The 13,026-nt window shown below is 42.9% G+C and overlaps 1 protein-coding gene across 5 annotated transcripts in view; it reads right to left on the reverse strand.

Moving 5' to 3' along the window:
* Positions 1-588: 588 nt before the first annotated feature.
* Positions 589-13,026, reverse strand: part of NUMBL (NUMB like endocytic adaptor protein) — a 131,740-nt gene continuing 119,302 nt past the window's right edge. For all 5 annotated transcript variants that reach the window (XM_068250784.1, XM_068250781.1, XM_068250782.1 and 2 more), the window contains 5 exons: positions 12,671-12,811; positions 11,613-11,826; positions 6,017-6,331; positions 3,848-4,021; positions 589-1,524 (listed from right to left, as the gene is read on the reverse strand). In XM_068250784.1, the coding sequence (XP_068106885.1) occupies positions 815-1,524; positions 3,848-4,021; positions 6,017-6,331; positions 11,613-11,826; positions 12,671-12,811 (1,554 nt within the window). In that variant the 3' untranslated portion in view covers positions 589-814. The remainder of the gene's footprint in view (positions 1,525-3,847; positions 4,022-6,016; positions 6,332-11,612; positions 11,827-12,670; positions 12,812-13,026) is intronic.

Here is a 13,026-nt window from a genome sequence, read left to right on the forward strand (position 1 = left end):
CTGTCTCCAATACTTTTACCCATACACCCTGAACAAGCATGCAGCAGATCAGGTTCTCTGACTCAGCTGACTTGGGTTTTACTGCATTAGCCATATGCTTGTTCGAGGGTTTTGACTGACACTACTTATGCCAGAAAATCAACAGGGCTGCCAGGGAACTGGCATTGTTTAGAAGAAAATAAATATGGCAGCCTCCATATCCCTCTCGCCTGGGTTCCCTTTAAGAGGCATAATTTAAATGAAACCCACTATATATACACAAAAATAAATAAAAAAAATAATAAAAAAGTAAGTTGATACCCTGGATAAAGAACCAAAATAGCACCACGTGGATGAGCTATGAAATAAAGAAGGGGCAGGTCTAATGTGGTGTCTAATATTGCATTCATCTGTAGGACATCTGCGCCATCTTAGTTTCATCCTTCTCAGCCCTTCAAGACAACTTACCTCAAACCTTCATCTTAACCTACCCTAACCCTCTTACAAAGAGAAGCTGTTATAACGCTCTTGCATTTGCCCAGATTGTGTTTCCTTTAACTCTGTTCCCACCAAAACCACCTTTCCGAAATAATTCACATCCAACATCCATCTTATCAACCCCTGCTATAATAACTGTAGAAGCTGCTATTTGGTTAACATACAAGGCTACTGTTCATATCCATCAGTACAGATGTCGTCAGTGGGGATAGATGATCTGCAGCTTCTCCTGACCACCCGATCGCGAGCCCTTGAAGACACAGATCTGTGGTATGGCCTGCTTACTGCAGTAGTTCCTGAACAAAGTTTAGGTGAAGATGACAGGACGGGATGATGGCTACAATTCTATCTGAAAAGTCTTCTGCAGTTCATTGGAAAAAGGGTTGGCCAAACGTTGCTGAGACTTGGATTCCAGTGCTGCCCACTGAGCTTCAAACTGGTCTACTTCCTGTGCTGTGGAGGCAAGTCTAAGTTGGCTGGGATCTGGAGGCCAAGAACCATTGGCCGTACTGTTTGACTTTGGTCCTGATTGGTGGGAGTGGTTTGGGACAGGGCTCTGGCTGCTTGTGGAGGAAGAGTGCATCATACTCTGAGGGAATGGGTTAGTTTTATTAGCCAGGTTGGATGATGGTACTTGAGTAGCAGAACAGAAAACATTGGCCACCATCTGAGATGGGGTGATGCCTACCACAGGGACACTTGGCGTAGGATATGGCATACTGTTGACCATTGGTTGGGCATAAGTACCCACAGGAATATAAGCAGTCTGCATGTGAGGAGCAATAAACATACCAACAGGGGCAGGGGTGGCATCATATGAAACAGGATAAGCCTGTATTGCAGTTGGTACTGCCATTGGGACAGCCACCATAGGTTGTGGAAGAGGCTCATGATGATGTTGCTGTTGTTGTTGCTGCTGTTGGGCCTTGGCTGCTTTTGCCACCTCTTCCAGCCAGCGTTCTGCCTCAGATGGGGTACGACGGTGGCCCATTTGGAAGTTAGTAGGGGTTGAACCGGTGACTGCTTGATCTGGCCATGCTGGCATGCCTAAAAGACACAGATTCATTGTGTTATGCCGACCCTTATACATAGCTTAACAGCACCATTTTACTGTTCAAAATAGATCTTTGCCAGGATTTATACTGCAGGAATTCTCCAAAGCTTGCAAGACACAAAACAAAGGTGCCAAACTGCCATTCAGTATCTCTGTGGAGCATCTCGCTAGGCTACAATCTGGAGTTGGGTTGGCCAATAACTGCATGCCATGCATGGGCAACAATGTACTGTTGGTCATGGGTGCAGCATTATGTCACACAGGAGCATAGGCATTTATTATTAGTATTTAAATTATAGAACACCATCAACTTCCGTAGTACTGTACAGAAAATAAAATAGACACTATTAGAGACCAAAGATACATTAGTTAGTCGTTCAGTACTAAAAGAAGTGGGGGTGAATGGCACTGCTAATATGAAAAGGTACTCAGTACCGTCAGAACATCCAGCAACGCAAAACACAAAATACATACATAGTTCATGTGAGGTTTAAAACATCAGCAATACCAGTAACATGTTCACTTGACAGATGAAGTACAGACTAGAAACAGGAAACACCAGAGGGAGGACGCTGGTCTTGTAGGCTTACAATCTAGAGATGGTAGCGAGGAGAAGACATTAGGTGAGGAGATGAAGGGGCTAGTGGATGAGGCAGTGAGTCTCAACATCCTACTATGAGAAATTATAAGCTTGTCTGAAGAGGTGCATATTAAGGGTGCATTTGAAGGTTTCCTGGCTCTAAACATGATGGACAAGCGGAGGAAAAGATTTTCAAAAGATAGGCGTTACTCTTAAGAAGTCTTGGATGTGAGAATGAAGAGGAAGTGACCAGGCTAGTGGACCAGAGGGTTTCAGGAAACAGGTGAAAGTTCTGGTTAAGATCAAATCCAGAGATTATTAAGGAAATGTATGGCGGTGACAACTTATGTAGAGCTTTGTATGATAGGGCTAGGGGCTTGAACACGTTTGTATTATTCCACTGCCTGGTCAGTTGGGCACAGGGTGAGCCGAATGGCGACTCACCCTGCTGCCGGTGAAATTCTGGGCAACGTTAAATACTATTTGCCTCTGAGTCGTTGAAACTCGGAGTAAAACAATTCAGGGTTCAGCTATTGACGGCACTCCAATTATACTGAAAATCCTGCTGTGCCGCTATAGTCGTAATAACATTACATCTATGGCAGTGCACAAAGCAAACACTACATGGCTGTAAGAGCGCTCCCGGAAACCACCCGTCTCAGTTGAACTGGGTCCTTTGGGTAACTGTCAGCAAGTGGTGTAATTGGAAGAGACGGACAGGTAGCATCAGAGGGGCTGGAGGAGAAGTGGATGTTACGGGCTACAAAGTTCAGCAGGGACTGGATAGGTGCTAGTCCATTTCATGGTTGGCTAAAATCAAAATGTTGCAAGCAGTCGACAAATAATTAGGGCATGCACAAACATGTTATTAGTTTCTTGTGCGAAGAAGAGACGTATTAAGGATAGAATTTTGAGATGGAAGAAGCAGAAAGCAATTAATGAAGTAATATGTGGCTTAAATAAAATGTCAAACATTACCCTTAGGAGTTGAAGTTATTGGAGTCTATTTCTTTTGGTACCTCTACCATAAGTGGGAGAGCAGAGAGAGATGGTGAAGAAGCGAGATAGAAATTTAATAATAGTCAACTGAGGATTTTCCAACCTGGTGACTCCCTGAAGAGGTAGGATATGAGAGGACACCTGGACACTCTACAGACTGCAGCCTGAAATTATCACAAATGATAATTTTGTTTGACTCACGTCCAAGGAAGATATGTTTCTACACTAGAAGGCAGTGTGATGGCCACATACATGTTTACTTCAAAGAGTTGTGTAATGGACACATACATGTCTCCACTGAAGGGGAGTGTGATAGACACATACATGTCTCCATTGAAGGGCTGAGTGATGGACACATACATGTCTCCACTGAAGGGCAATGTGATAGACACATACATGTCTCCATTGAAGGGCTGAGTGATGGACACATACACGTCTCCTGGAAGTCAGTGTGATGGACACTTACATGTTTCCACAGAAAGACCGTGTGACAGACACATACATACATATCTCCACTAAAGCAGAGTGTGATGGATACATTAGTGTTTTCACTAGAGGGAAGTGTGATGGACACAACCATATCTCCTCTGAAGAGCAGTGTGATAGACACACCCTTTATACACTGAAGGATAGAGTGATGGAGGCAAAGGTCTCAGATGACACCAATTTGTCAGACCTATCCATGTCTCTACTAAAGGGCAGCAAGTTGGGTTTGGTGTGTGAGACCACATACTCACTCTGTGTCATCTGCCGTGGAGGAGGTGGAGGAAGAGCAACTGAATTAGGTGGAGTATTTGTGCCGTTCCCATTCACAAAGGGGTCTTCAGATTTGTTGAAGGAGGTATTGATCTGGTTGCACAGGTCAGTAATTCCATCTGGGTCAGGAGGTCCTGTGGGCTCCATCTCTGGGACTGAGAGAAATAAGCTTGGATTAAATCACAGAACCACATTGCCATTTATATGTTTTGTAATCCATTTTTGATACAATTAAAATGTGTACTGCATCACAACCACTACATTTTTATATTGTGGATAGAGTGGAAAATGTAGGTCTGCTCAGTTTTCTGTTACTTCCATTCACTTCCTGTCTAGGTGACACATAGGGCATTGCCATGATCTGGGCTTCCCATTCCACTTCTCTTAACGCATTGTTAAAATAATCCCATGGAAAATCCACTGCAGAGGTGGAGAAGTGTAATGGCGCTATTATCAGCCCCCAGTCGATCCTCATAGGAAAGGACTGAGAAGAAACATAGGAGAAACCGCCTAAACACAGAGACAGACATAAATACCAAAGAAGGATTCTGATCCACTTCCAATTAGTTCAGACCAAAATATAAGCAGCTTTAGCCTCAATGTCACAAAGCGATATAAGGCAAATAATTATTTTTTCGACTAAATGCTGCTGTGCAGAGCTTTGTTCAGCCTTGCCCTTACTTTCTACACAGTGCCTATATCTAAGCAATGGCGCAGTGTTTCACCTAGGCCTAGGGTATGCAGCTATTCTGAACAGCAGACTTCTATCTACAATCGGTAACCAGCATTTGTTTCCTTTTAACTTTTCACTTCCTAATACACAAGAAAACTAAAGAAAGTCCAACTTAATCCAATAAGGCAAATTCTCCATTCTGGACTCTGCTGTGGCAAGTATATTTGGCCCATTAAACATTTTGTTCCTATACATTATGTGAACTAATCATTTGCTATTAGAATCTGCCTTCAATTTTAGGCTTGGGTGGGGCTTCAAGTATGGCTAAAATAACTTAAAATAGGATAGTAATCAACAATGTAAAATATTTGCATTAATCATTGTGGCCCCACTTTATAATATAGCCATGCCACCTCACAACACTGTGTCTATAGTTATAGATCCATGTTTGAAGAATGTATTTCTAAACGTTTCCCACTGCTTCTGAAATGTTCCCTCACTTCTCCCTGGTTGCACTACTCATTTGTGTACTAATCTTATCTGCACATCTTCAAATGCCAAGTATGGAAATACAGGCTACACTCAGAAGCAAACTGTAAATATTGGGAGTGACAGCCTTTTATCTGAAAGCCCATAGCCACGCTGGCCTAAAATCGTCCGTGGCGGACGATAACAACTGCCATGGCCAAGATTTGGGCGGTCAGACCAGCATGGGTACAGCGGTGCAACTACGATCGCTAAAGATCCGGCATGTTGAATCTTCAGTGATGCACAACACCTGCCCGAAACCGCTCTGTTGTACGCACTCGTTGTCCCTCTACATCAGGCTGATGACACGTATGTACAGCATCTAAGTTTCTCAGCAGTTTTTGCTACAACTTCTCTTCAGCTGGATCCAACTAGACAGGTTAGCCCAGGCATGGGCAAACTCGGCCCTCCAGCTGTTATGGAACTGTCCCACAATGCATTGCAGGAGTCTGACAGCCACAGTCATGACTCAAAGGCAAATGCATTGTGGGACTTGTAGTTCCGTAACAGCTGGAGGGCCAAGTTTGCCCATGCCTGGGTTAGCCTGTCACTCCCCATGCCCAGCAATTATCCTGGGGTGCCCATGACCCTGTTGCTAGTTCCCCTGCTCTTCCTTGGACCACTTTTAGTCATTAGTAAGAACTGCATACTGACGACTCCCAAGATCTACTACTCTGGTGATGCTCTGATCAATTTGTGTAGCCATCATACTTTGGCTCTCTGAGTCACACAACGTTTGCTCATATTTCCTGCTACCAGCATATCACTTTTAAGTGCCCACTTGCTGCCCCTTGAAAAGTGTCATTGTCATGGGATAATGTTACTCACTTCACAGTGGTGTTAATGGTATTGCTGAATGGTGTATGTGTATGTATGGTGCAGCTATGTCTAAGATATGAGTGATGCAGTGACTTTCAGACAAGCTGATCACTTTCTCTTCCATACTCACCTTGACCCTTATCCTGGAAATTTGTCTTGCGTTGCAGAGTGGATGGAAGCTCATTAAGCCTCAAGGACAGCTGACGTTTAAAGGGGGAGTTCTTTTGGCTGAGGGCAGGGAAGCCTCGGAAGGACCCTTGCCTCACCAGCTGTTCTATGGGTGCGTGCCTGCGTGGGATGGCATGCTGGCCCCCGGTCTCCGCCTTCTCCGATGGGACCGACGCCCCCTGCATGGGAGAGGAGTGCTCCGATGAGGCTGGTAATCCTGTATTAGGTGATGCCGTTAGAGAAGATGAGTTGGACGACTGGCTCTGAGTTCCTTCACCTGTGAGAGACACACAAGATAGTAACACTCAGGTCCTCAGTATAAAAGCAGCAAACTAATGTACAGGAAGACTCTACAGTATAGCCATAATGTAATAATAAAGTTATCATATAAATATTATCTTGTCATCCCTAAAGTGACACTCAAGTGAAAATAAACTTATGAGATAATTCATTCAATAATATAGCTTTATTTGTACCATGCATCAGTCCCTCAGGCTGGCTTAACACTGCTTGTTGGCAGCAGCGTTGCGATGCAGCCCCTGAACAGGCCTTTGGGGATTACCGTGTAAGTATGCAGTTATCCCCATCTGGCGTACGGCCAAGCAGGAAGTGATGCTCACTTCCTGTTGGCTGAATGATGACGTGCGCGCAAGCGTATTGCTAAAATATGCTTCCGCACATGCGCAAAGCAAAAAACTGTGGCGGGTTTTTTAAGTAAATATATGAGGTGTAAACAGGGCGCTCTACAGTTTGAATAATAATAGTGAAATATCGGTACAAATAACACTTATACACTCTGAAAAATTCAGCATATCATATGCTATTAAAAACAAGCAAAAAGTCCCATATATCTTCCTCCAAGTTTTATCAAGGACGGCACTTTGCACCTTTCTTGCCACAAGCAGTTATATATACGCTCACCAGAAATGCCAGCTGTCCCTCTCAGGATCAGCCCACAACACTTTTGGCCCAGCCAGTCACTCCTCGATAATCAGGATGTCTTTCACCTAGTCGCTCCGATCATAAGAAGAGAGAAACTCCAATAGTGTGATACTGTATAATGAGGGTATATCACTCCACCAGTGCACCCTATTCACACAGCGGCACCCAGTGCTCCTCCACCAGAGATCAATAAAGCCTCTCACCGTATTGCCTGGCTGACCCAGCACAGACCAGCAGTAATCACTTTGTTGATGACATCAGACTTTCTCCATACAGTAATATTGCCCTAGGACTCAAAGAGGGCCAGAAATAGTGTAAAACCTTCTTTATTTAAAAAGCATAAAAGTAGTGCACTTACAAACAGGTAGATTCAAATGCGCATATCAAAAAGTATCCATCGAGCTCTTGTCAGCGTTCCTCGCTCCTTAGGCCACGCCCAACTAGTTTCGTCCTATGACTCATCAGGGGCTTGGGCCAGTAGGAGCGAGGGAACGCTTTAATCTCCCTCCCCTACATCACATGACCCGTTACGCACGGGGATTTTGCAAAGTTCATTCGCCGCTTCCTAGACCAGCTTCATTGGCTGATAGTCACCCTGTCATTGCCGGTTGCGGCCAATAAGAAAGCTTTTCTCTTTTTCCCATAGCGCAAGTTTTTTAAGTACACGTGCGTTGCCATAGACTTACATGACTTCCAGGCTGACGCAGGTCGCTGCAGGGTAATGTAGGTATGTCCGCGCATTAGATAAGGCACTTCCGGGCGCAGTGTACCGCAACATGGGGAGTGTGAACTGCCCCATAGACTTTCATTAGGCTGTGGAGGGGTGCAGTTAATTTACCCCACAGCCCCAGTGTGAAAGGGCTCTGACTGCTGCAGTTTAGAATCCACACTCTGCTTTTTTCAATTGTTTATCTCCTCACTTTGTTTTCACTTAAGGTTCACATTAAATGGGCTGTAATACCATCTATGTAAAGTGCAATGAAATTTTAGAGGTTTTTTCATTCAAGTGTTTTTTTGTTTTTTTTTATTTAGATGGTGCAGGTGTTTGGAGGCATATTGGATAATGGTACACATGCGAAAACCTAAATCAAACACAAGATAAAAGCTAACAAGCGCCATCTAGTGTTGGTAATACATATTAACAGTTCTTTAACCACTTCACAACAGAGGGGTTTTACCCCTTGAGCACCAGAGCAGATTTCACCTTTCAAGGCTCCTTCCATTCATTCATCTATAACTTTATCATTACTTATCGCAATTAAATGAACTATATCTTGTTTTTTTCGCCACCAATTAGGCTTTCTTTAGGTGGGACATAATGCCAAGAATTATTTTATTCTAATTGTGTTTTAATGGAAAAATAGGAAAAAATGTGGGAAATAAATCATTATTTTTCAGTTTTTGGCCATTATAGTTTTTAAATAATGCATGCTACTGTAATTAAAATCCATGAAACGTATTTGCCCATTTGTCCTGGTTATTACACCGTTTAAATTATGTCCCTATCACAATGTTTGGCGCCAATATTTTATTTGGAAATAAAGGTGCATTTTTTTCAGTTATGCGTCCATCCCTAATTACAAGCCCATAGTTTATAAAGTAACAGTGTTATACCCTCTTGACATAAATATTTAAAGAGTTCAGTCCCTAAGGTAACTATTTATGTATTTTTTTTACAAAAAAAAAAGAAAATTGGGGAGTGTGGGAGTTAATGAGTTAATTTATAATGTAAAATAATGTATTTATATATGAAAAATGTTTTTGAACGTAGTTTTACTTTTTGGCCACAAGATGGCCACAGTAATTTTTTGTTCATGCGGCCTGTAAGCGTAGGAAGTATGCTTACAGGAAGTTTAGTGAGGCTGGGAAACGTTTTTTTTTTTTCACAATGATAGCGCAGCTTCTCATAGAAGCAGCCGATCATTGCTGGGGGGCTTAGATCAACAAACGGGAACAGTTTTTCCTGTTCATTGATCTCTGGACGAGTGGGCAGCGGCGTGCACGAGCGCGGACAGCGGCGGGGAGTGCGTGTATCTACGCTCCTGGTGGGGAAAGGGTGATAAAAGGAGCGTAGATACCCCTTGCCGGTTATCCCGAGATGAGCTCGGGGTAACCTGCGCAGGAGGATTGCTCAGGCCCCGCTGGGCCGATTTTCACAAATTTTTTTATTGCACTTTGCTAGTTGCGTGCATAACTCGCTCGCCGCCGATTCGCCGCTACCCGTGGCGCGCCCCCCTTCCACCCCCAGGCCCCTTGCGCAGCCTGGCCAATCAGTGCCAGGCAGCGCTGAGGGGTGGATCGGGACTCCCGCTAGGCTAGCTACATGATTTAAAAAAAAAAAGTACTGCGCTGCCCCCTTGCCGCAATAATTGGAATGGCAAGGGGATTAAAGACAAAATGCAGTATATTTTCAGGTTTAAAATACAGCAATCTTTTTACTAATAAGTTAATTAGTCTGGGCCTTAAACTATAGTAGGGATATTATGTTATGACTATAGTAGGTATTAGATTGCAAGCTCCTCTCTGGATACTTGGCAGGACTATATACTAGGCTAGCTTAAAAGAAAAAGAGTAAGCTTTCAGCCCATAAGCCTTCTTTAGACTCTATATTCATTTATGTCAGTAATTCTGAACCAGACTGACACCATTTAACCTATTAACAACAATCTGACTTATTAAACCGTCCTATTTTACCCTGTTAACGGCAACAGGACGTTTTAATAAGTCGCTCGCTCCCGCCGCCAATCCGCACGTGTGCGCACTGCTCCCGCCGCAGTTTACCGTCGGATCACCGCGTTCCGTGATTGGGGAAGAGGACCGAGCGGTCCTCTACCCAATCGCAATGCCTGGAATGAATGGACGTGACCGCGAACAGCTCAGTAATGTTGGAGGAGGAGGTCTCCCCTCCTTCTCTGAGGCCAGCCACATGACTAATTAATATTCACTGCACTGCAGAGACTCATGGTAGGACTGTAGTGTTGTCCGGATCATGAACTAATCGTTCATTTGATCTGGATCTTTTTTGTGAGTCGAATCATCCGGATCATCACAATGAAAGATTCGGTTCACAGTGGATGTCTATCTGGAAGAAACAAGAACATACAGAATGTACAGTGCAGGGAAAGTCCTGTCCTGCTAGTCATTTCACCCAGTCTGCTTCCCTAGTAAAATGATTCGGTTCAAAGATCCGGGTCTTTTCAATGATCCGATTCAAATGATCCGAATCCTTAAAAAGATCCGGACTTCCTATCACTAACCTGGAGCGGCTGCTTTGAGAGCTGCATAACGCGGCTCAATCTGACGTCCAACTTCAACACCACCATACGTTGCGTTAGGAGCACTTATGCGACCATAATGTCCCCTAAAACGCAACGGCTTAGTGTGTAAGTAGCCTAAAAGTAATTTATGGCTCATTTTGCTCTGGAAGAAATGTACTTATTTGTATGTTTTTTCAATTTTAGGATTTTTGCGACAGTTCCTCTTGAAGGCTCAGGAACCCTTTGCAGGTGTTTTGGATGAATTAGCTAATTAAAGTCTAACACTTTGAGCCTAGAATATTGGACATTTTCATAATTTTCTAATAGTCTGAGATTTAGATTTTGAGGTTCTCATAAGCTGGAAGCCATAATCATCAAAATTATAACAAATAATGGCTTGAAATATCTCGCGTTGCATGTAATAAGTCTATTTCATATATTAGTTTCACCTTTTAAGTTGAATTACTGATATACTGTAAATGAACGTTTGCACAATATTCTAATTTTTCGACTTTCACCTGTACAAGCTTGCATACATTTGGATATCAAAAGGAGATACATAGATTTTTTGCAAACATAAATAAGAGTCAATAAGATGCATTGATTACAACAGGACATCACAAGGTTTATTGCATAGTTCCCAACTGTCCCTCTTTTGGAGGGACAGTCTCTCTTAGGGAACCCTGTCCCTTTGTCCCTCTCTCCTCCTCATTTGTGCCTCTTTCAGGACTGATGTACAGATTTCTATAAATATTATTTGTATTGAAAAATATGTTTGATTCTCAACTTTCCCATCCTTTAAATTAATACATTTCTTATTTTCAAATGTTAATATGAAGGGAAATGACCCAGGATAGAAAGGATTAGTGTGGCATAAAACAACATATTTTTGTTATAAAATCTTTATATTATGCATGACTAGGGGTGTGTCTAGGGGTGTGGCAAAGGCGTGGCTTAAGTGTCCCTCTTTCCTATCTCAAAATGTTGGTAGGTATGTTCATTGCAAGGATGCTGATCCTATATAAAGATGATGACATAAGCTTTCAGCCAATAAGCTTTCTTCAGAAGGCTTTGGGCTTATTCACACAACAAGCAGTACGGTACACAATATTGTGTCCAATACACAAGACATTCTAAGTAAATGCATTGTGCTGCGGTACATTGTGCCAGTGCATTGCTACATGCATTTCTGTGTAATGAATGGGGTCAGGGTCACAATGGGCACTAGCAGAGGTGGCCATGTTGTTTACTACAGGGGCTCCGCCCCCACATATCCCTAATAGGGAAACTCATTTCATCTTTAATTTGGACTTCAGCATTCTTTAACTAGACATGTAACAGTCACTGAAGATCACTGACCATTCCTACCTTTCTTCTTTTCCTGAACCTGCCGCAATGCCTCTTCTCGGTCGCTCTGGCCAGACGTAGAGGAGACACGGAAGGATCCTTCACGGGCAAAGCTGGTCCGGCTGGCATCAAAGGATGCAGTGACTCCGCATTCTTTCTCTCTCTTCTGTTTCCGCTCCAGGCAAGCAGCAAAGGCACAGCCTACTGCGTGACTCAGGCGCTCCCCCTGTTTGTGATATAGGGAAATACAAGGTACACTCATCAGTAACAATCTTGAGAAAATCTTTATTTTCTTTCTTGTAAAAGATATTTAATTATAACCTAAGTGAATTAAATCAGCCCCAAACGGAATCATGAACAATTATGCAATGTAAGATTTCCAGGCTTAGAGCCTGACTGACAGGCTGTGGGAGAGAATTTCAAAGGAGAGGGGCCACTCATGAGAAGTCCTGAATGTGAGAGTGAGAGGAGGTGACTAAGAGGACAAAAGTTATGATCTTCTCATGTATCTATGCTTCCAAAAATGTGTTTTGTACTATGTACAGCACTATGTAAAATGTTGGTGCTATATAAATAAAATAAATAATAATACTGCTCCTAGTACTTCATTCAGAGCAGGAATATTGAATTGGTGGCGTGTGGCTTTTTTTATACATTGTGAGTCTCTAAATAACTCCCGTCAATGTTTCATTGACAAGAGCATTATTTATGTGGTTTTTAACTTCTTCATCCGGTACGGTTTCTTTGTTCCAGGACTTCCCTACAGCTCAACAGCTAAACAAATAAATAAAATACTCTGGTAGTTTCTGCTGGCTCGTGGTAGGTTAATATGGGACTATTGCAATTCAGAAATAGCTCTGGCTGCCTTTCCACTAAGCGCAGACTGCGGAAGATGTCGGTGCTATATAAATAAATAATAAATACACACTTTAAATCATCTATAGCTCTCGGAAAGCAAGACAAGTAATGATTGTTTATCTTCTAACAAAAATAATTCTTTCAATAATGTAGATGTGTTTTAGAGCCATATAGAAAAGAATGTTTATTTGGTCCAATTACGGCGCACTTACAGAGTCTTTAAGGGCCATAAAGCAGTGGCAGATCCAGCGGCGGGTGGTACCATCCCGGCAGATATATGAAAACGCCTTGTCGAAATTGCGGTCTGGAGCGCAGAATGAAACCTTTTCTATGGTCTGGTCCACAATGAGGTCCTGAGAGAAAGAAGAGAGGTTAACTAATGCATGCCTGGGGTGTGACTGCACCTGGATCTTTCTAGAGGATGATGGGAACATGAGCAATCCTGAACCTGTTTTATAACACACACAATGCTACAAAGAGACTGGAAAGTTCTTGTGTTTATCTTGTTTTCTTGTGGTTTCAGACTAATCAGTTTCCTGTATGTCATGGATATGTGATGGCACAAAAA

Source organism: Hyperolius riggenbachi, chromosome 8 (assembly GCF_040937935.1).
Source record: "Hyperolius riggenbachi isolate aHypRig1 chromosome 8, aHypRig1.pri, whole genome shotgun sequence".
Taxonomy (NCBI): Eukaryota; Metazoa; Chordata; class Amphibia; order Anura; family Hyperoliidae; genus Hyperolius; species Hyperolius riggenbachi.